This window comes from Ahaetulla prasina, chromosome 4 (genome assembly GCF_028640845.1).
Source record: "Ahaetulla prasina isolate Xishuangbanna chromosome 4, ASM2864084v1, whole genome shotgun sequence".
Classification (NCBI taxonomy): Eukaryota; Metazoa; Chordata; class Lepidosauria; order Squamata; family Colubridae; genus Ahaetulla; species Ahaetulla prasina.
This window is the reverse complement of record NC_080542.1, coordinates 15,870,877-15,890,662: the sequence shown is the minus strand read 5'-3', so window position 1 is coordinate 15,890,662 and position 19,786 is coordinate 15,870,877. Positions and strand designations below refer to the sequence as shown.

The following is a 19,786-nucleotide window of genomic DNA, read 5'->3' as shown; positions in this document are numbered from 1 at the left end:
TCCCTTCTTCCATCCTTTCTAACATACCCCTCCTCCTTCTCACCTCTTTCCTACCTACTTTCTTCCCTCCTTCTACTCCTCTCTCCCTTTCCTTCTGAAATGGCAGTCGAGCAGCCCCAATTTCATTTCAAATTATAATTTCATATCTTCAATCATTACTGTACTTTGATAACCAATCCATGTATCATTTCCCCCCCTCCCCCCTCCCCCTCCTCCCCCCTTCCCCCAACCCCCGGACTTCCCAGAGCAAATACCAGGTATTATAACCAACAATCACAAGCTAAAATACACAAAATATACATAAACTCCCACCCCTCTCTAAAACTTTAAATCCCCTTACAGTAAAAATAAAGAGATAAGAAAGAGAAAAAAAAGAACAATACAAATACAATCTTCCCTTCATATATTACTTCTTCTTACAGTCCATTTTTAAGATTAGTCTATTTTCTCAAATTTTCTCCACTTGTATATTTCTTCAATTTTCATAAGTCCATTTCTTAAATTATGGTCCATCTTCTCGAGCTCAAATTTTCATCACTTATATATTTCTTCAATTGTCTTAACGTTTACTGTCCAATCTTCCAATATTACTCCATCAATCAAATATCATTACGAATAAAGTCACTCAGATACGATATTTCCAACTTAACTTCATAACTTTTGCTATCTATAAACTTATATCCAAAACATATCAATTAAAACGAATAATCATTTAACTTACATCTAAAATATAACAGTAAACAATTAACATCATTACATCCACAACATTATCTAAATTCATAAATTTTACTTTCCATCCTTCAAAATTAAATAGTATCATCCCATAGGATTATACCTTACAAATAACAAAAATCCTATAATTTATATCCTAAACAAGTCAATTCTAGAAATTAACCATAATCATCATATTCACATCTTAAACATTCCTCCCCTCTCCTATTCTATTTTCCATCATCTCCAAACCAGTTAACTTAGCATCTAACAACAAAGGATTCCCATTCTTTAAAACATTAATATAAAAATGTCTCGCTTTCATAACTGAATTAAGAAAATACTTTCTGCCTCTAAAATTCACTGACAAACCCATTGGGACTTCCCATCTAAAATATATCTGATGTTTCTTAAACTCATCCACTAAAAAAGCAAATTCTCTTCTCTTTCTTAACATTTTAGGAGGAATTTCCTTCATCATTTTTATATTTGAAATTTATTTTTATAAAAGGCTTGCAAGATTTCATACCTAACCTTTTTAGTTGTAAAATAAATAACCACATCCCTCGGTAATCTATTTTGTCTTGCCCACCAAGAGTTAACACAATAAATTCTTTCAATATTAATCTCAAAGTCTTCTGGCTCCACACCCTTTATCTGAGCAAAAGCTTGCGTAAAAATCTCTTTTAAATTTTCCTTCCTACCTTCCTTCAACCCCCTCACCCTTATGGCATATTCCATTAATCTATATTGTAATATTACTCTTTCTTCATCTGCCCTATCTACCTTAGCCTGTATATCTTCTACCTTATTATCTAAGTTGCAGGGGGGGTTTGGGGGGTTGTGGTTTTTTTGGTTTTTTTTAATTTGCATTTATATCCCGCCCTTCTCCGAAGACTCAGGGCGGCTTACACTATGTCAAGCAATAGTCTTCATCAGTTATTTTGATTCTTTTGAATTTCCTCTATTTTCCTTTGCAGCTCTAAATTAACTTTATTAAGTTCTTCCAAACTATCCTCCATCTGGATACAAGACCTTAATATTTGCGAAATTGCATCCTTTACCATTTTCATTTCTCTCTTCTGCTCTTCCACCACTTCTTTAAAATCCAACATCTCTTTCTCTATTTCATCAAATTTTTGATCTATTTCTGAAAGATGAGTCTCCAAAAACTCCTGTAAAAAATTCCTTAATTCCTCTTTAATATCTTCTTTTAATTTTCGTATCTGAACTGAAGAAATTTCAAAGTTTCCAAGTCTTCCAGAAAATATCTTCTTTATACACACCACTTTTAATTTTAATATCACATGTCATTTTATCATTTAAAGCTAATTTCCACATTTCAGAATTTGTGGACTTTGCGCTTGCAACATTGGACGCTTCGGTACCTGTACCTCGAGAATGTGGATTTTGGCGATCGTGAGGATATATCCGAAGACCCAAATCTTCCTTTTTTTTTTTATGTATAGCACAAGGGTGTAATAATGTATTTTCTTTTTGTTTGTTTGTTGCAAAAAAAGTAATAAAAAAAAAAAGAAATTTCAAAGTTTTTAGTGGCTTTTGGTACTATTTGCTTAAGAGCCATTTTTAAAATATATAACCTACCCAGTAACAGGGGACAAAAAGGGGTTAAAAAGGAAAGATTCAAAAAACTTTTCTTCTAAATCACTATAGTCCCAAAGAAGAAAAAGAATATAAATCATAAAATTCTCATTTCTTCCATATAGTCAGTATTTTCTTGTATATCTCCTGGTTCCACACTGGCTGTTAATAAGCATTTCCTTAACTTTCATTTCCAATGCACAAATCACCATTTGCTTGCATTCCACAACACGCCATTTGCTTTCTTCTTTCCTATCTTCGCAACAAATGTATCTTCTATTAGGGGCTTGCAGGCTTCTTGCAAACAAATGCTAGAACTCCAGTTTCTGCTCTGTCCGCATTACAATCCATCACAAATCCGTTTCTGCTGCAGAGATTGGACGCTACGTTTTTTTCTGCCAAAAGGCAGATGCCCTCCAGGTCCGGAGCTTCTTTCAGGCTTTAGAAGGAGCACTCCACTCGAGCCTCCAGAAACTTTTCTGGGGCTTCTCCAGGGGACTCAACTTCAGCCCGAATGCTCATCTCTCCCTCTTCGCCTGAGGGGGAGATTTTCAAGCCGCCAGACAGCTGATTTATTTTATTTATTTTATTTATTTATTAAATTTGTATACCGCCCTTCTCCCGAAGGACTCAGGGCGGTTCACAGCCAATGAAATACAAAGATACATATAACACCAGTTTAAAAACAGTATAAAAACTAATTCAATGTATGGCCTAAAAATTGGAATACAATTAAAAACCCCAATTTAAAAACCCCAATTTAAAAACCCCAATTTAAAAACCCCAATTTAAAAACCCCAATTTAAAAACCCCAATTTAAAAACCCCAATTAAAAACTATGTTTAAGCTAGCCCTGCACGCTGGAACAAGAGCGTCTTCAGCTCGCAGCGAAAGGTCCGGAGGTCGGGGAGTTGCTGAAGCCCTGGAGGTAGCTCATTCCAGAGTGCAGGAGCCCCCACAGAGAAGGCCCTCCCCCTGGGGGTCACCAGCCGACATTGTTTGGCCGACGGTACCCGGAGGAGGCCCTCTCTGTGGGAGCGCACAGGTCGGTGGGAGGTTACTGGTGGCAGTAGGCGGTCCCGTAGGTAACCCGGTTCTAAGCCATGGAGCGCTTTAAAGGTGGTAACCAGCATCTTGAATTGGACCCGGAAGACCACCGGAAGCCAGTGCAGACTACGCAGGAGGGGTGTCACATGGGAGCCACGAGGTGCTCCCTCTATCACCTGTGCAGCCGCATTCTGGACCAGTTGGAGCTTCCAGGTACTGTCCTGTGCTGTCCTGGCGGCTCTACGGACTCACAGGGTAAGCAGTCTAAAAAAGACTGCCATCAATGAAGCGGAGCCAACCGGAAGTCAGGACTTAAGTTTTTTATGACCCCTCTTTCTCTGGAGATAGAGATAGATAGATAGATAGATAGATAGATAGATAGATAGATAGATAGATAGATAGATAGATAGATAGATAGATAGAGATGGATGGATGGATGGATGGATAGATAGATAGATAGATAGATAGATAGATAGATAGATAGATAGATAGATAGATGATAGATGGCTTATAGATGATAGATAATAGAGAGAGAGATGGATGGATGGATGAATGGATAGAAGATAGATAGATGATAGATAGATAGATAGATAGATAGATAGATAGATAGATAGATAGATTGATTATAGATAGATGAGAGAGAGAGAGAGAGCATAGAAAGATGATGTACAACAAAACACTTCAATAATACTAATAAAAATATTAAAAGTAGTTAAATGGAAGATGAAAAGAGGGAAGATCTCAAGAGGGAATATCAACCTTAAAAAAAGCATTAATTGCATTTTTCTTCTCTCAAGACAATTGCAAACTAATGCATAAAAAACAGGGAGGGAAGTGTTCCACAAAAGTTGTTTCAATTTATTTGAAAGTGGAAAAAGAAGGAAACAAGGGTTTGTGTTTGTCTAAAAGTGAAATTGGACAACCATGCTCTGATTTTAGTTGTAGAATTAGGGTGGGGACAGATTGTGTGCAAGTTTCATGGTTTCTAAAGATTAAAACTTAATGAACACAAAGTTGTTGATCCATCTTTTCAGCTGTTCAGAGAGGTTTCCACCATTCTTGCAACAATCGTTAGGAATCCTTCCTAAACATAATATTATAATATGATGACAGGTTTGTTTGTTTTTTTAAAAAAAATATATTTAGTCCCTGAAATTCCTTGCCAACAAATACAAGCTGTGTTGCAGAATAAAATGAGTAAGAAATGAAACTGCCTACCTCGTACAAAAGAAGAAGATATAGAGAAAAGCAAGAGACAACATTTCTACAGACCTTAAAAAAAACAAACAGATAACAAAATTCTGAATGTCCACCCTTGTCCATAGTTTCAAGTTGAAGAGAGCAACTTGGAACCTTTTCCAGCTTCTTGAGCTGAGCTACTATCTGTAGGGTTAGTAGACATAGTTAACAACTCGTGTTTCCCATTGTTTGAGGGTTCTGTCTTGACATCTCGGTCCCGGACGGTCCCGTGTTTTACGCTTGACATCTCCGAGGCTGTTCCTTCAAAGAGTTTGGCCATGAAACCAATACCAGATGATCGGATTAAGGAGCCTCCACTGAACGTGTAAAGGATGGGGTTGACACTGCTGCTGAAGAAGGCAAGAGCCACCAAAATGGGCCTAGCCATACGCCCTGCTTTTTTAACCTTTAACGAGCCGCTCCACAGACCAATCACATCTAAAAGGTTGACAATATGGTAAGGAAGCCAGAAAAGAGCAAAGGCGATCACAATGAGGCTAATGAGTCGGCTGGTCCGGCGTTTCTGACGGAAACGGGTCTCCTTGAGTCGTTGGCTAATCATCCCGTAGCTGTAGACGACAATGGCAAAAGGCAGCAGGAACCCGGTGATGGTTTCAAAGAGGTTCTGGAAGACCAACTCTTTGCCTTCTTGGTGGCACAATATGCAGTACGCTGTGCTGTTATGAGTAACCACTTTCCGGTAGAGGAGGGAAGGCGCCGCTAAGAAAAGACTCATCACCCAAATCACGAACACCAAAAGCCGGATGGTGCGCCTGGTACGGATTTTCTGTGAGACGAAAGGTTTGGAAACAGCCAGGCAGCGGTCAAGGCTCATGAGAGCAATGAGGTAAACGCTAGCATACATGCTGACCCCGCAGATGTAGTAGCAGATTTGGCAGACGGCCTGACCCATTTCCCATTTCTTGGCACTGAGGAATCGCAGGAAGAGAGGGGCTGTGAGGAGCACTGCCAGGTCAGCGATGGCTAAATGAAGAATGAGGAGACAGGTGACCGTCCGCTTGCGAACCCAGCAGATGGCCGTCCACACTACGAAGGCGTTGCCAGGGAAGCCCAAGATGAAGGCAAGCGAGAGCACCCCTATGCCTATCGATGCGCCTGACAGAGGCTTGGTAGATGTATTGTTCTGGTTTTCAATACAACTAGCCATGGTCCCGTCAGAGGTCAGAAGGTGGAGTAGGCACTGTGAAAAAAGAGAAGAGAAGCAGAAAACATTGTTAGAATCACGAATTGGATGCTGGGGATTTGCAGGGGTTCAGGAGAACCTCTAGCTAAGATTCTGTGCAGTTTGGACAACCCCCAAATCCCACTCCTGGCTGGCCCCACCCACCCTTCCCTCCCAGGAGTCCCCACACAGCCCATTTTGGATGTAGGTAAGTATATGGTGTGCACAGAGGCTGGGGGAAGGCAAAAAACAAGCCTCCCGGAAGTTTGGGAAGGTTGGAAATGGAGGGCCTCCAGAGCCTGAGGAGGCTGTTTTCGCCCTCTCAGAGGCTCAAGGAAAGCCTTGGAGCCCAGGGAGGGCAAAAATGCTGCCCCCCCCCCCAGTGGTGCAGGAGGTCGACTAGGCTACGCCCACCATGGTCATGCCCACCCAGCAACTGGGCAGAGAACCGCTTGCTAAAAGTTTTGAAACCCACCCCTGGTTAGAATCCTAGGTGCTGTTCTTTTCTTCCATTTTGAGAGCCTCGTAGTTCCTAGCTTGTCAACAACTGAGTGTAAATCAGTCCTCTACAATGATAATTTTTCGTCTTCCCATCCAAGAATGTTCAAAAAAAGCCTGTGTTGGGAGCATTGCCAGCTTGCCTAATGAAATGTGTCAAAACTTAACCATCCCTCCCCCTAAGTTAAGGTTCCTTTTTGTGCCCAATTATAGTGCTCAGTTTCTTTGTCCACCAACATTAAACTTTTGTTTGAATGTGGTAGGGCTTCTATGATTCCCCCCCCACCCCCGAAACTTCAAAAATATCTTCTGTAAGAGTGAAGAGTCAGGGCCAACTCCAAGAATAAGGAGGCTCCTGAGACAGGCCTATCAAACCTAAGCTGAAAAAAATCTGGATGACCAATACTTGGAGAAGAAAGAGACACACAATATAACTTTCCCGGCATCTAATGGCTGGCTGGGTATTTGCAGTTCAAATCTGATAGTTTGCAATGATAAGATAATTTGTTGTGACTCTTCTGATAGGTTTTATAGGTTTATCAGATGCTGGGGACAGACTCCTGTGCTGAGGGTTACCATCAGCGGTGAACCGGAGCACGCAGGAGTGTGCACACGCTCTGCATTCGCACACTTCTTCTGCGCATGCACAGATGGTAAAAAACGGGACGTAATGGCGTCCTGGTGGGTGGGCGGAGCCTCCCACCACTAATGCTACCAGTTCGGTGAGCCAGATAACATGGTTAATTTCCCACAATTTTCTAGACAGGGACTTCATCAAGGGAAATTAAAACTGATTCTGTGCTCAACATTGCTCAGAAGACCTTATTGGGAAAAGAAAATTAAAAGAAAAAAATAAAGTTTGGTAAGCTAAAAGCAGGTTCTAAGTTTACTCCTGGGCAAGGGGAGATTGGGTGCTGAGATATTTGTGGGGATAAATGTCACTGTGGGTATAAACATCTAATCCTATTGATTATCCAGGAGTTACAACTATCCAAGTTTGCAATCTGGTTTAATGGAATGTAACTTAAACCAAAAATATTCTTTAAGAAATAAACTGTATTATTTGGGGTTTGTTTGTAACAGCATGAACACTAGTCTCCAAGTACAGGAATGTTCAACTTTCCACATCAAATTACATACAAATAGTGGATGCTACATTTTCATCAACAGACTTACCTTGGGATAATTTATTTATTTATGTATCCTGCCTTCATTATTTTTATAAAGATGGAATATGATGTAAATATAATTACCTATTGGACAATCACCTGAATATGAGCCAACAATGTGCAGCAGCCACCAAAAAAGCTAATGCAATCCTAGGCTACATTAATAGAGGGATAGAATCAAGATCACATGAAGTTGTAGTACCACTTTACAAAGCCTTAGTAAGACCACACTTGGAATACTGCATCCAGTTCTGCTCACCATATTATGAAAAAAAGATGTTGACTCTAGAAAGAGCACAGAGAAGAGCTACAAAGATAATTAGGGGGCTAGAGACTAAAACCTATGAAGAATGGTGTAGGGTTTCCTGCCTAAGCAGGGGGTTGAATTAGAAGACCTCCAAGGTCCCTTTCAACTCTTCTATTCTATTCTATTCTATTCTATTCTATTCTATTCTATTCTATTCTTTCAGGAATTGGGTATTTCTAGTGCAGTGGTGAAATCCAATTTTTTTTACTACCGGTTCTGTGGGTGTGGCTTGGTGGGCATGGCTTGGTGGGCATGGGAGGGGAAGGATACTGCAAAATCTCCATTCCCATCCCATTCTGAGGAAGTGTATTACAAAATCTCCATTCCCACCACACTCTGGGGCAAGCCAGAGGTGGTATCTGCCGGTTCTACAAACTCTTCAAAATTTCCACTACCGGTTCTCCGCAACCTGTCAGAACCTGCTGGATTTCACCCCTGGTCTAGTGAAATGAAAAGAAGGACTAGGGGAAACATGATAGCAGTTTTCCAATATTTGAAGGGTTCCTACAAAGATGAGGGAGGTCAAACTATCTTCCAAAGTACCAGAAGGCAAGACAAGAAACAATGGATGGAAACTAACCAAGGAGAGAAGCAACGTAGAACCAAGGAGAAAATTCCTAACGGTGAGAGGTGAGAGCAATCAACCAATGGAATAGTTTGTCCATGTGTTGTGGGTGCTCCATCACTGAAGGCTTTCAAAAAAGTGACTGGACAACCATTTATCTGAAATGGTATAGGGTCTCCTGCTCAGGCAGGGGTTGGACTAGAACAGCTGGCTGGGGAATTCTGGGAGTTGAAGTCCTCCAGGCTTAAAATTGCCAAGGTTGGAGACCCCTGGATTAGAAGACCTCCAAGATCCCTTTCAACTCTTTTTTTTTTATTTGCATTTATATCCCGCCCTTCTCCGAAGACTCAGGGCGGCTTACACTATGTCAAGCAATAGTCTTCATCCATTTGTATATTATATACACAGTCAACTTATTGCCCCCAACAATCTGGGTCCTCATTTTACCTACCTTATAAAGGATGGAAGGCTGAGTCAACCTTGAGCCTGGTGGGACTTGAACCTGCAATGATTGCAAGCAGCTGCTGTTAATAACAGACTGTCCTAGCAGTCTGAGCCACTCAAGGACCCTCTATTATCCTATATTCTATGTTCATTTTCAATTAAACCAAAATCTGTAGAAATGGGGGCTGGGGGAAGTGAAACCTGTATTTGCATTTATTTTCTTTCATAATTATTGCATTGCATTTGTATTGTTTTATTTTTTTTCTACACTGCCCAGAGTCAATTAGAATTGTCAGTAAATTCTAGAAATTGATAATGGTGCTGAAAAAAAATTACTTACAACCAGTCTTTGCATTTATAATACAGGTGTCAAACTCACGGCGTCACATTGCTGTTACGTGACGTATCGCGATGTTTTTTCCCTTCGTGGAGCTGGGGTGGGCATGGCCTGCGCGTGACGCATCTGGCTCACGGGCCACCAGTTGGACTCCCAATTTATAGCATCCTCGCATAAATCAAAATTCAAGCGCTTGGGGAAAAAACTTTTTATTTACAAAAGTTGCAGCCTCCTAAGGATCACGTGATTGCCATTTGCCATCTTGCTAGGGGCTTCTGACAAGCAAAAACCAAAGGACAAAGGGCTCGCTTAATGACCACAGCAAAAAAGGTCATAAAAATCAGATGCAACTCACTTAACGATTGCATCACTTAATGACAGAGGTTCCAATCTCAATTGGGATCGTAAGTTGAGGACTACTTACTTGACAGCAAGATGGTGGTATGCTGTTCACTTCTTGTAGGGTGTCGCCTCATCCCTCCCCACATCCCAGTCTACCGTCCCAGCTTCAGCACTGAATACTGAACGATACAGAAATGTTTTACTCAGCACTTCCAACTTATCTGCTTTTGATCTATTTGTATGATACTGCAGCCCGTTTTTGTTCTTTGTTTCCATCACACCCTATCAGAAGATTTCCCCCTATGGGTAGGCTTCCCACCCAAGCTGAAATGTGGAGTTTAAAGGATAATAATAATTCATAGTTCCCATCACCAATCTCTTTCCACTTATGACTGTATTGTTGCTAGCAATCCTTATGATTTATATTGATATATTGACCATCAATTGTGTTGTAAATGTTGTACCTTGATGAATGTATCTTTTCTTTTATGTACACTGAGAGCATATGCACCAAGACAAATTCCTTGTGTGTCCAATCACACTTGGCCAATAAAATTCTAAAATTCTATTCTATAAACAGTGGCACCAAACATCGCTCTGAGCTAACAGTACACAAATTTCTAGTTCTCCTATGCTGGTGGAGCAATTTCCTCTGCAGTTGTTACAAAAATTATGGGGCAACAATTTAATGATGTGGAAATAATGGGAAGTAGACTTTGGATATGAAATTGCTGCTTAGGGTGACTTTCTTTCTTTCTTTCTTTCTTTCTTTCTTTCTTTCTTTCTTTCTTTCTTTCTTTCTTTCTTTTTTTTCTTTCTTTCTTTCTCCCTCCCTCCCTCCCTCTTTCTTTCTTTCTTTCCTTCCTTCCTTCCTTCCCTCCTCCCTCCCTCCCTCCCTCCCTCCCTCTCTTTCCTTTCCCTCTCTTTCCTTTCCCTCTCTCTTTCTCTCATTCTCTTTCTTACATGAAGCATTTCATAAATTATATAAATCCAAGTGGAAGGAATATAGAATAACAGAGTTAGAAGGGACTTTGGAGGTCTTCTAGTCCAACCCCCCTGCTTAGGCAGGAAACCCTACACCATTTCAGAGGAAATAGTTATCCAACATCTTAAAAACTTCCAGTGTTGGAGCATTCACAACTTCTGGAGACAAGTTGTTCCACTGATTAATTATTCTAACTGTCAGGAAATTTCTCTTTAGTTCTAGGTTGCTTCTCTCCTTGATTAGTTACCACCAATTGCTTCTTGTTCTACCTTCAGGTGCTTTGAAGAATAGTTTGACTCCCTCTTCTTTTTGGCAACCCCTGAGATATTGGAACACTGCTACACTGTTATCATGTCTCCCCTAGTCCTTTTTTTCATTAAACTAGACATTCCCAGTTCCTGCAACCGTTCTTCATATGTTTTAGCCTCCAGTCCCCTAATCATCTTTGTTGCTCTTCTCTGCACTCTTTTTAGAGTCTCAACATCTTTTTTACATTGTGGCAACCAAAACTGAATGCAGTATTCCAAGTGTGGCCTTACCAAGGCATTATAAAGTGGTCTTAACACTTCACATGGTCTTGATTCTATCCCTCTGTTTATGCAGCCTAGAACTGTGTTGGCTTTTTTGGCAGCTGCAGCACACTGCTGGCTCATATTTAAATGGTTGTCCACTAGGACTCCAAGTTCCTTCTCACAGTTACTACTACTGAGCGAGGTACCACATATACTGTACCTGTGCATTTTGTTTTCCTTGCCTAAATGTAGAACCTTACATTTTTCACCATTGAATTTCATTTTATTAGATAGCGCCCAATGTTCAAGTTTGTCAAGATTCTTCTATATCTTAAGCCTATCTTCTGGAGTGTTGGTTATTCCTGCTTGATGTCATCTGTAAATTTGATGAGTTTCCCATCTATTCCCTTGTACTGGGGCCTAAACAGAGCCTTGGGGTACCCCACTGCATATTTCCCTCCATGTAGATGCAATTCCATTGAGGACTACATGTTGAGTGTGGTTGGTCAGCCAGTTACGAATCCATCTGATGGTAATGCTGTCTAACCTACAGGAAATGTTAAGGTTTTGTGTGATTTCTAGAAAAAATGATTATGCATCTTTTCCTTTCAGTCAAGGTTAGAATAACAGGAACTGCATTTTTTTAAGGGCATGTACAATTGTTTGTTTGCACCTTATTGCGGTTTAATGTTGATGGAACAGATCGTTCTCCAGTTACATAACTCAGTGATAAGTAACAACTCATCTGCGTATATCTGGACAAGTACTTATTATCAGTGACACAAAAATTGTGTCTCTTTGTTGGCAACCAATGGAGTCCAAAATCCTCATAACTATAACTAATGTGAGAGTAACCTTCATTGGCCCACCTGCCAGAAACTTTGCTACTCCTATGCTTATTTTCTTAGATTATGCTGTCTGAGGAATTGTGGGAGTTGAAGTCCATTCATCTTAAAGTTGCTCAGGTGGAGCCACAAAAGCTTAGCTTATTTTCATTAGGTGAACTTCAAATGGTAGCATAGTGCTGACCTTCAGCATAACTTTTCTTTACAAAAAATATCTGTGAGGCTCCAAGAACACAGAGTAAAGCTCTACTCTACTGTTCATTTAGGAATGTGTCCACTTGCCCAGGGAAACAAAAAAGGGTAAACAATATTCTGAAGGACCAAAAACCAGTGACAGAACACTAGTTTCCCTTCTGTCATCCCATCTGATAGGCCTGTCCTTTTGAAATAACATCCACAGAGAAGTTTTCATCACTGCGGTTGACCAAGTAAGTAAGTTTGTGAGTTGGGTCAGGGGGGTCACCAACCTTTCAGACCTCAGGCACCACTAAATTCATAATTTTAAATCCCGCAGACCACTAACGTGATCTGCCTAATGAATTGCTGGGTGGGTGTGGCTAGATGGTCATGTGACTGGGTGGGCATGGCCAATTCGATGTCACTCACATCAAGGGGCACCTCGCTGGCCTTTACTTGCTCCTCCCCTCCCAGCCATTCCTGGACTCCTTAGGGCCCCAACAGGAAGCAGTTGTTGGAGCTAAGCAGCCACCATGAGAAAGAGTTTTCAAAACAGCTCAGTTCAAATTGTAGCTGGCCGAGACGGAGGGTCAGCAGAAGCACCTCACTGAGGACTACGAGTATAGGGTCTCCAAGCAGAGGGAAGACCTGCAGGATTGCAAGGCCAGGTATCGGTGCCTGGAGATTCAGCAGGCTGAGATGGTCAGACAGTTCCAGGCCATGATGCAGTCCCACTGGAACAAGGACATCTGGCTCTTCACCACCAGCAGCACTTCCCTCCAGCCTTCGCCCAAAGCGATGCATCAGGAGGCTGAAGCAGACCCTGAGTCAGAATTTCTTCCCCCCAATTCCGACCCTCACAAACAGACCCCAAAAGGGGAGATTCTCTGCAGAATACAAATATTCATTGCACATATCTGGCCCAGGGGCCATAGTTTTAGGACCCCTGATTTAGTACAATATAAAAAATGCAAATAATTTTTCTGTGGACTACCAAAATTTTGCATCTCTCTTTACACAAAAGGAAAAACAATCCAACATATCAAGAACAGCACCACAAAAAACAGATTAGGAACACAAGTTAAAATAGGGGAAAAAATGGTTAGTGAACATCTGTCTCCCCTAGACGAATTCAAATCACCAGGACCGGATGGATTACACCCCAGGGTTCTGAAGGAACAGGCAGACAAAATCTCAGAACCACTGAACTATATCTTTCAAAGATCCTGGAGCACAACGGAACTGCCAGAGGACTGGAAAAGAGCTGGTGTAGTTCCCATCTTCAAAAAAGGAAAAAAAAAAACAGATCCAGGAAACTACAGACCTATCAGCCTAACCTGAATACCAGGGAAGATTCTAGAAAAGATAATCAAGCAATGAATCACCAAACACCTAGAAGCAAACAAAATAATAACCAAAAGCCAACATGGGTTTGTCAAAAACAGATCATGCCAGACTAATCTTATTGCATTCTTTGACACAGTGACAAAATTAGTGGACCAGAGGAATGCTGTCGATATAATTTACTTGGACTTCAGTAAAGCATTTAATAAAGTAGACCATAACCTACTACTAGATAAAGTAGAAAAATGTGGGTTAGACAGCACCACCACTAGATGGATTCGTAACTGGCTGATCAACCACACTCAACGTGTAGTCCTCAATGGAACTACATCCATTTGGAGGGAAGTATGCAGTGGAGTATCCCAAGGCTCTATTTTAGGCCCAGTACTCTTCAACATCTTCATCAATGACTTGGACGAGGGGATAGATGGGGAACTCATCAAATTTGCAGATGACACCAAGCTGGCAGGAATAGCCAACACTCCAGAAGATAGGCTCAAGATACAGAAAGATCTTGACAGACTAGAACATTGGGTGCTATTTAACAAAATGAAATTCAACAGTGAAAAAAGTAAGGTTCTACATTTAGGCCAAAAAAACAAAATGCACAGGTATTGGATATGTGGTACCTTGCTCAATAGTAGTAACTGTGAGAGGGATCTTGGAGTCCTAGTGGACAACCATTTAGATATGAGCCAGCAGTGTGCAGTAGCTGCCAAAAAAGCCAACACAGTTCTAGGCTGCATAAACAGAGGGATAGAATCAAGACCATGTGAAGTGTTAAGACCACTTTATAATGCCTTGGTAAGGCCACACTTGGAATACTGCATTCAGTTTTGGTTGCCACAATGTAAAAAAGATGTTGAGACTCTAGAAAGAGTGCAGAGAAGAGCAATGAAGATGATTAGGGGCCTGGAGACTAAAACATATGAAGAACGGTTGCAGGAACTGGGTATGTCTAGTTTAATAAAAAGAAGGACCAGGGGAGACATGATAGCAGTCTTCCAATATCTCAGGGGTTGCCACAAAGAAGAGGGAGTCGGGCTGTTCTCCAAAGCACCTGAGGGTAGAACAAGAAGCAATGGGTAGAAACTAATCAAGGAGAGATGCAACTTAGAACTAAGGAGAAATTTCCTGACAGTTAGAACAATTAATCAGTGGAACGACTTGCCTGCAGAAGTTGTGAATGCTCCAACACTGGAAATTTTTAAGAAAATGTTGGATAACCATTTGTCCGAAATGGTGTAGTAATGGAGGTTTATTTATGTCCTTAGGGTCACCTGAGAGGTGCAAATGGGTGTGGAGCCTTCTTGGAACTGTTGAAAAAACTGTGCTGGACCCAGATAAATCTTCAAGTGGCCTTAATAACTCATTAAAAAGAATGCAAACGACCAGCTGTCTTCAAGGAGTATAAATTCTTCCATTCCCCACCATCCAGTCAGAGCTGAAGAAGCTTCTTGGAGGAGAAGCAAAATGTCTTCAAAAGAAAACCAGAAAGTCCAGTTGCCGCTTGAAAAAAAGCACCTTTGGGACTTTAATGGCCTACGTTTCTTCGTAGTTACTTGTCTACAGGGCAAGAAAAGTTCATTATTTGAGTTACTTCAACTTCCTGACATCTGGGTACCCTTTTATTTTCACAACCTTCATTTTTTCCCATGAGCATTAGGGGAAGCTAACTACATATTTCCAAGGTATGCGTGTCTTCTCAATATTCTTCCCACGATAGATAGGACTCAGTTGCTGAAGACTGAGAACATAGAAACATAGAGTTGGAAGGGACCTTGGAGGTCTTCTAGTCCAATCCCTGCTCAAGCAGGAGATCCAATACCATTTCAAACAAATGGTTGCCCAGTCTCTTTTTGAAAGCCTTCAGTGACGGAGCATCCATAACTTCTGAATGCAAGTTATTCCATTGGTTGATTGTTCTAACCAATAGGAATGTTATCCTTACTTCTAGGTTGCTTCTCTCCTCGGTTACTTTCCATCCATTGTTTCTTCTCTGGCCTTTTGGTGCTTTGGAAAATAGTTTGACTTGATCCCTTCATCTTTGTAGGAGCGCCTCAGATATTAAAGCCCCGCTATCAGGTCACCTCTAGTCCTTCTTTTCACTAGATTAGACATACCCAATTTTTGCAACAGTTCTTTGTATGATTTAGCCTCAAGTCCCCCGATCATCCTTGTTGCTCTTCTCTGAACCCTTTCAACCAGGGGTGAAATCCAGCAGGTTCTGATAGGTACTGGAGAACTGGTAGCGGAAATTTTGAGTAGTTCGGAGAACCGGCAAATACCACCTCTGGCTGGCCCCAGAATGGGGTGGGAATGGAGATTTTGCAATATCCTTCCCCTGAAGTAGGGTGGGAATGGAGATTTTGCAGTATCTTTCCCCACGCCCACCAAGCCACACCATGCCCACAGAACTGGTGGTAAAAAAAAATTGGATTTCATCACTGGTGTCAACATCTTTTTTATATTGTGGTGACCAGAATTGGATGCAGTATCCCAAGTCTTACTAAAGCTTTGTAAAGTGGTATTAGAACTTCATGTTATCCCTCTATTAATGCAGCCTAGGATTCCATTGGGGGTTTTTTTTGGCCAATGGGAAAAAGCCAATGTTTTCTTTTCTTTCTTTTTCTTCCTAGAACCTATTTTTCTTTCTTTTTTTCTTCCTAGAAATGTAATCCTAGATTTGAAGTATCCTGAAGCATCCCTGACATTTGATTCGCAACTGGTGTTACTTTTCTGGTGGTGCTGAAAAAAAACCAGACTTCTGACCATCCTCGCACTTATGACTGTCACAATCTACTTACTGTCCCATCATCCCAAGTAAGGCACTTGCCAACGAAAATATATTTTATTACTGCTGCATGTCCCGAGATCATGTAATTGCCATTTGCGATCTTCTCCTCTGCCTTCTGACAAGCAAAGGCAATGTGGAGACCTGGATTCACTAAAAAGCTGTATGACTCACTTAATGGCAAAAAAAAAGGTTGTAAAATCAGGCACGGTCACAGAATGATACATTTAATGACCACATCGCATAGCGACAGAGATTCTGGTCCCAACTGGCTATAAATCGAGGATTAACTATCTGAAGATTGTCTGAAACATAGTTTTGGCAACACTGCAGAAGTGTTGCCAACAACAACGTGTTACACAAACCTAGAGCTGAATGTGCAAGGTTTCAGATAGACAGTGAAGCATTTGGTGTTCTTAAGTTCCTTAAACCCTGTCATCTTTTATTTAAAGGAAAGAAAATGAAGAGCATTATTAAGCTTACACTGACCGGCTTCTCCTTCCTTCCTTCTTTCTTTCTTTCTTTCTTTCTTTCTTTCTTTCTTTCTTTCTTTCTTTCTTTCTTTCTTTCTCTTTCTTTCTTTCTTTCTTTCTTTCTTTCTTTCTCTCTCTCTCTCTTTCTTTTTTCTTTCCTTCTTCCTTCCTTCCTCCCTCTCTCCCTTCCTCTCTCCCTCCCTCCCACCTTCCTTCCTTCCTTCCTTTCCTTCCTTCCTTCCTTCCCTCCCTCCCTCCCTCCCTTCCCTTCCCTTCCCTTCCCTTCCCTTCCCTCCTCTCCTCTTCCCTCCCCTCCACCGACAATCCAAACTGCCATCGCACAAACTGATTACAAACCTAGACATGACCGAGTTGCTAAATTAATCCAATGGTCATTATGTAAAAATTACAACTTACCTGTAACCAAAAAGTCATGAGAACATAAAGTGGAAAAAGTTATAAAAAATGAGAAGGTGAAGATCTTGTGGGACTTCCGAAAACAGATATTTGGGACACAACACGCCAGATATCATTGTTGTTGAAAACTGAAATGTACAATTTATTGACATTACGGTACCAGGAGATGCCAGAGTTGAAGAAAAAGAACTGGAAAAAATCATGAAATATCACGACCTGGCCATCTAAACTACACGACTATGGATGAAACATGTAACAGTGATACCCATTGTCACTGGGGCACTTGGTACCACGTACAAGAATTTTATAAGATACATCAACAAATTGCAGTTTCCTGCAATAACACCAGTGGAACTGCAAAAAACTGCACTATTTGGAACATGGTACATCTTAAGAAGGTACTTGGTTGATACCTAGGACGCTGGCAGCAACCCGTATCCACCATCAGCACCAGTCAATGGTATTTGTGATGCCTTTTTGAATGTTCAGTTGACTGAGTTTCATGTTTAATGAATAAAGTAAATAATAAGCAAAAGACAGATTGCAAAATGGAAGCTTAGAATGAAGAGATGGAATACCTTACAATACAGTGAAAAAATAACAATTTCTGTTGCTTAACATAGGCAAATTCTGTACTTTGTGTCTCAATCCGTGGAACAGAATTGGTGCCAGTTAGCATCAAGAATGTTAGGAAGGCAAGATTAAAATTTTGGCTGATCTGTGAAAGGAAAATATCTCTTCTAAGATTACGGTCTGTAGAATCAGCAGATTCCTTATCTAAAATCAACAATCGACATTTGGAGACCAATTTCTCTCTCATGCCCATGTAGGCAGATTAAACAGATTATCCCCACAAAGAAAGTCAAATCAGAACAAAAATATCTTCTGTGGGAAAGTAGAAAGATCAATTTTGCAAACTGCCTTATTCTGACATTATTACTGTAGGCAAAGAAAGCACCCCATTTTCCAGCAAATTAGAAGAAGCTTTCTAACTAACAACTTCTCAAAGACGGAGGTCACCCCAGGAAAAAAAAACAGAGAAAAAAAATCTCTTTACATTCAACCTCTAACAAATGTTGTCTCTCAACCTTTCTACATTGGAGATCTAACAAACATACTCTTTTACCTATCAAACCTCATCATCAACATCATCATAATACTAACTCCAAATACATAGATGAAGTCACCGGTTGAGTGCATCGTGAAGCCGTGAGGTCAAATCAAACTGAGGTCAAATCAAACTGAATCTGCCCATTTTTTCCCTCAAAAATCTCAGCTCTAGGAACTTGGCCATGGAAATGTGGAAGCAGTGGAAAATTGCAATGGATAAAATGGATTAAAGTTTTCCTCACTAGCTAATTCACATGGACTTTCCCTATTGCCCTGGAGTGATTTATCAGAATAAATCACATCATCAAAGAAGTCATCAAAAAATCACAACAAAGAATGATCTGTCTACACCAACTCATAAAACTCAAACTGCCCAAGGAGCTGCTGATACAATTACTACCAATCTGCCTTCCACTGAGGACCTGTATACTACATGAGTCAAAAAGAGGACTGTGAAAATATTTACAGACCCCTCACATCCTGGACATAAACTGCTTCAACTCCTTTCCTCCAAAAACGACGCTATAGAACACTGCACACCAGAACAACTAGACACAAGAACAGTTTTTTTCTCAAACGTCATCACCCTGCTAAACAAATAATTCCCTCAACACTGTCAAACTATTCACTAAGGCTGCATTACTATTACTATTAATCTTCTCATTGTTCCTATCACCCATCTTGTCCCACTTAGGACTGCACGACTGTAACTTTGTTGCTTGTATCCTTACGATTTATATTGATTGTTTCCTAGTAGGATTTGATTGCTTATTTGTACTTGCACCTTATGATTCTTGATGAATGTATCTTGTCTTCTTATGTACACTGAGAGCCTATGCACCAAAGACAAATTCCTTGTGTGTCCAATCACACTTGGCCAATAAAGAATTCTATTCTATTCTATTCCATTCCATTCTATTCTAGTCTATTCTAGTCTATTCTATTCTAGTCTCTTCTCTCATAAAGTTGTCATGAGGTCAAATGAGAGAAATCACAGACCTTTCTGGGCAACTGGAAAGAAGGCTAGGCTGTGTAAACACTACCATGATTTATTCATAGCCCAACCCCTCCACCCGAGGAACATCATTCCTTGTCATCTCACACAACTTCCAGCAAATCCTTCTTCAACTAAGTTTGACTAAACAGCCTTCTCCTTCTGGGGTTTCTTTTTCATCTCCCAAGCAGAAGCTTGGTGCAGAATGCAGCTCTTCACACAACTTCTTTATACTGAGATGAGGAATAGCATGCTTACCCTTCAGTTTTCTTTCTCAGCTCTTCTTTCAAGCTCTCGCTTCTGTCTTGAGATCAGCCTCTCTCTCTTTTTTCTCTTGTCCTTTGGGGAGTTTGGTGTGTTTTTTCCCCCCTCCTTCCTTTGCTCAATCTCTTTTTTTGGTCATAGCATCTTCCACTAACTCAAAAAGGAAGTGATAGCAACTTTCAGAAAAGTTGGGTAAGAGATGGTTTTGGTTTTTTTAAAAGATGAGTTATTGTAGGCACAGTCAGCTATTGGAGTGATTGTGTGTGTGTGTGTGTGTGTGTGTGTGTGTTGTGGTTGTGAGTGCTCACTTGCACTGAAGTTGCCTTCACTTGCACTGATGTTACCTTCTTTCTTGCCATTTTTGGCTTCTGGATTTCATGAACTCAAGCTGCCTGTTTTTCCCCCCTTTCATTTTTTTTTTTTAAAC

At 40.7% G+C, this 19,786-nt stretch overlaps 1 protein-coding gene across 4 annotated transcripts; it reads right to left on the bottom strand.

Annotated features, from left to right (window-relative positions):
• Positions 1-245: 245 nt before the first annotated feature.
• On the bottom strand, positions 246-19,459 carry LOC131198706 (leukotriene B4 receptor 1-like). 4 transcript variants are annotated; one of them, XM_058183631.1, is made up of 3 exons: positions 19,354-19,411; positions 8,773-8,823; positions 246-5,800 (listed from the first exon to the last, which is right to left on the bottom strand). In XM_058183631.1, the coding sequence occupies exon 3, from the start codon at positions 5,765-5,767 to the stop codon at positions 4,688-4,690; it is 1,080 nt and encodes a 359-aa protein (XP_058039614.1). In that variant the 5' UTR covers positions 5,768-5,800; positions 8,773-8,823; positions 19,354-19,411; the 3' UTR covers positions 246-4,687. The 4 variants fall into 4 exon arrangements, with proteins under 4 accessions (XP_058039614.1, XP_058039613.1, XP_058039612.1 ...); XM_058183630.1 differs by lacking the exon at positions 8,773-8,823 and having other exon boundaries at positions 19,354-19,459; XM_058183629.1 differs by lacking the exons at positions 8,773-8,823; positions 19,354-19,411 and adding an exon at positions 16,992-17,429.
• Between the last annotated feature and the right edge of the window lie 327 nt (positions 19,460-19,786).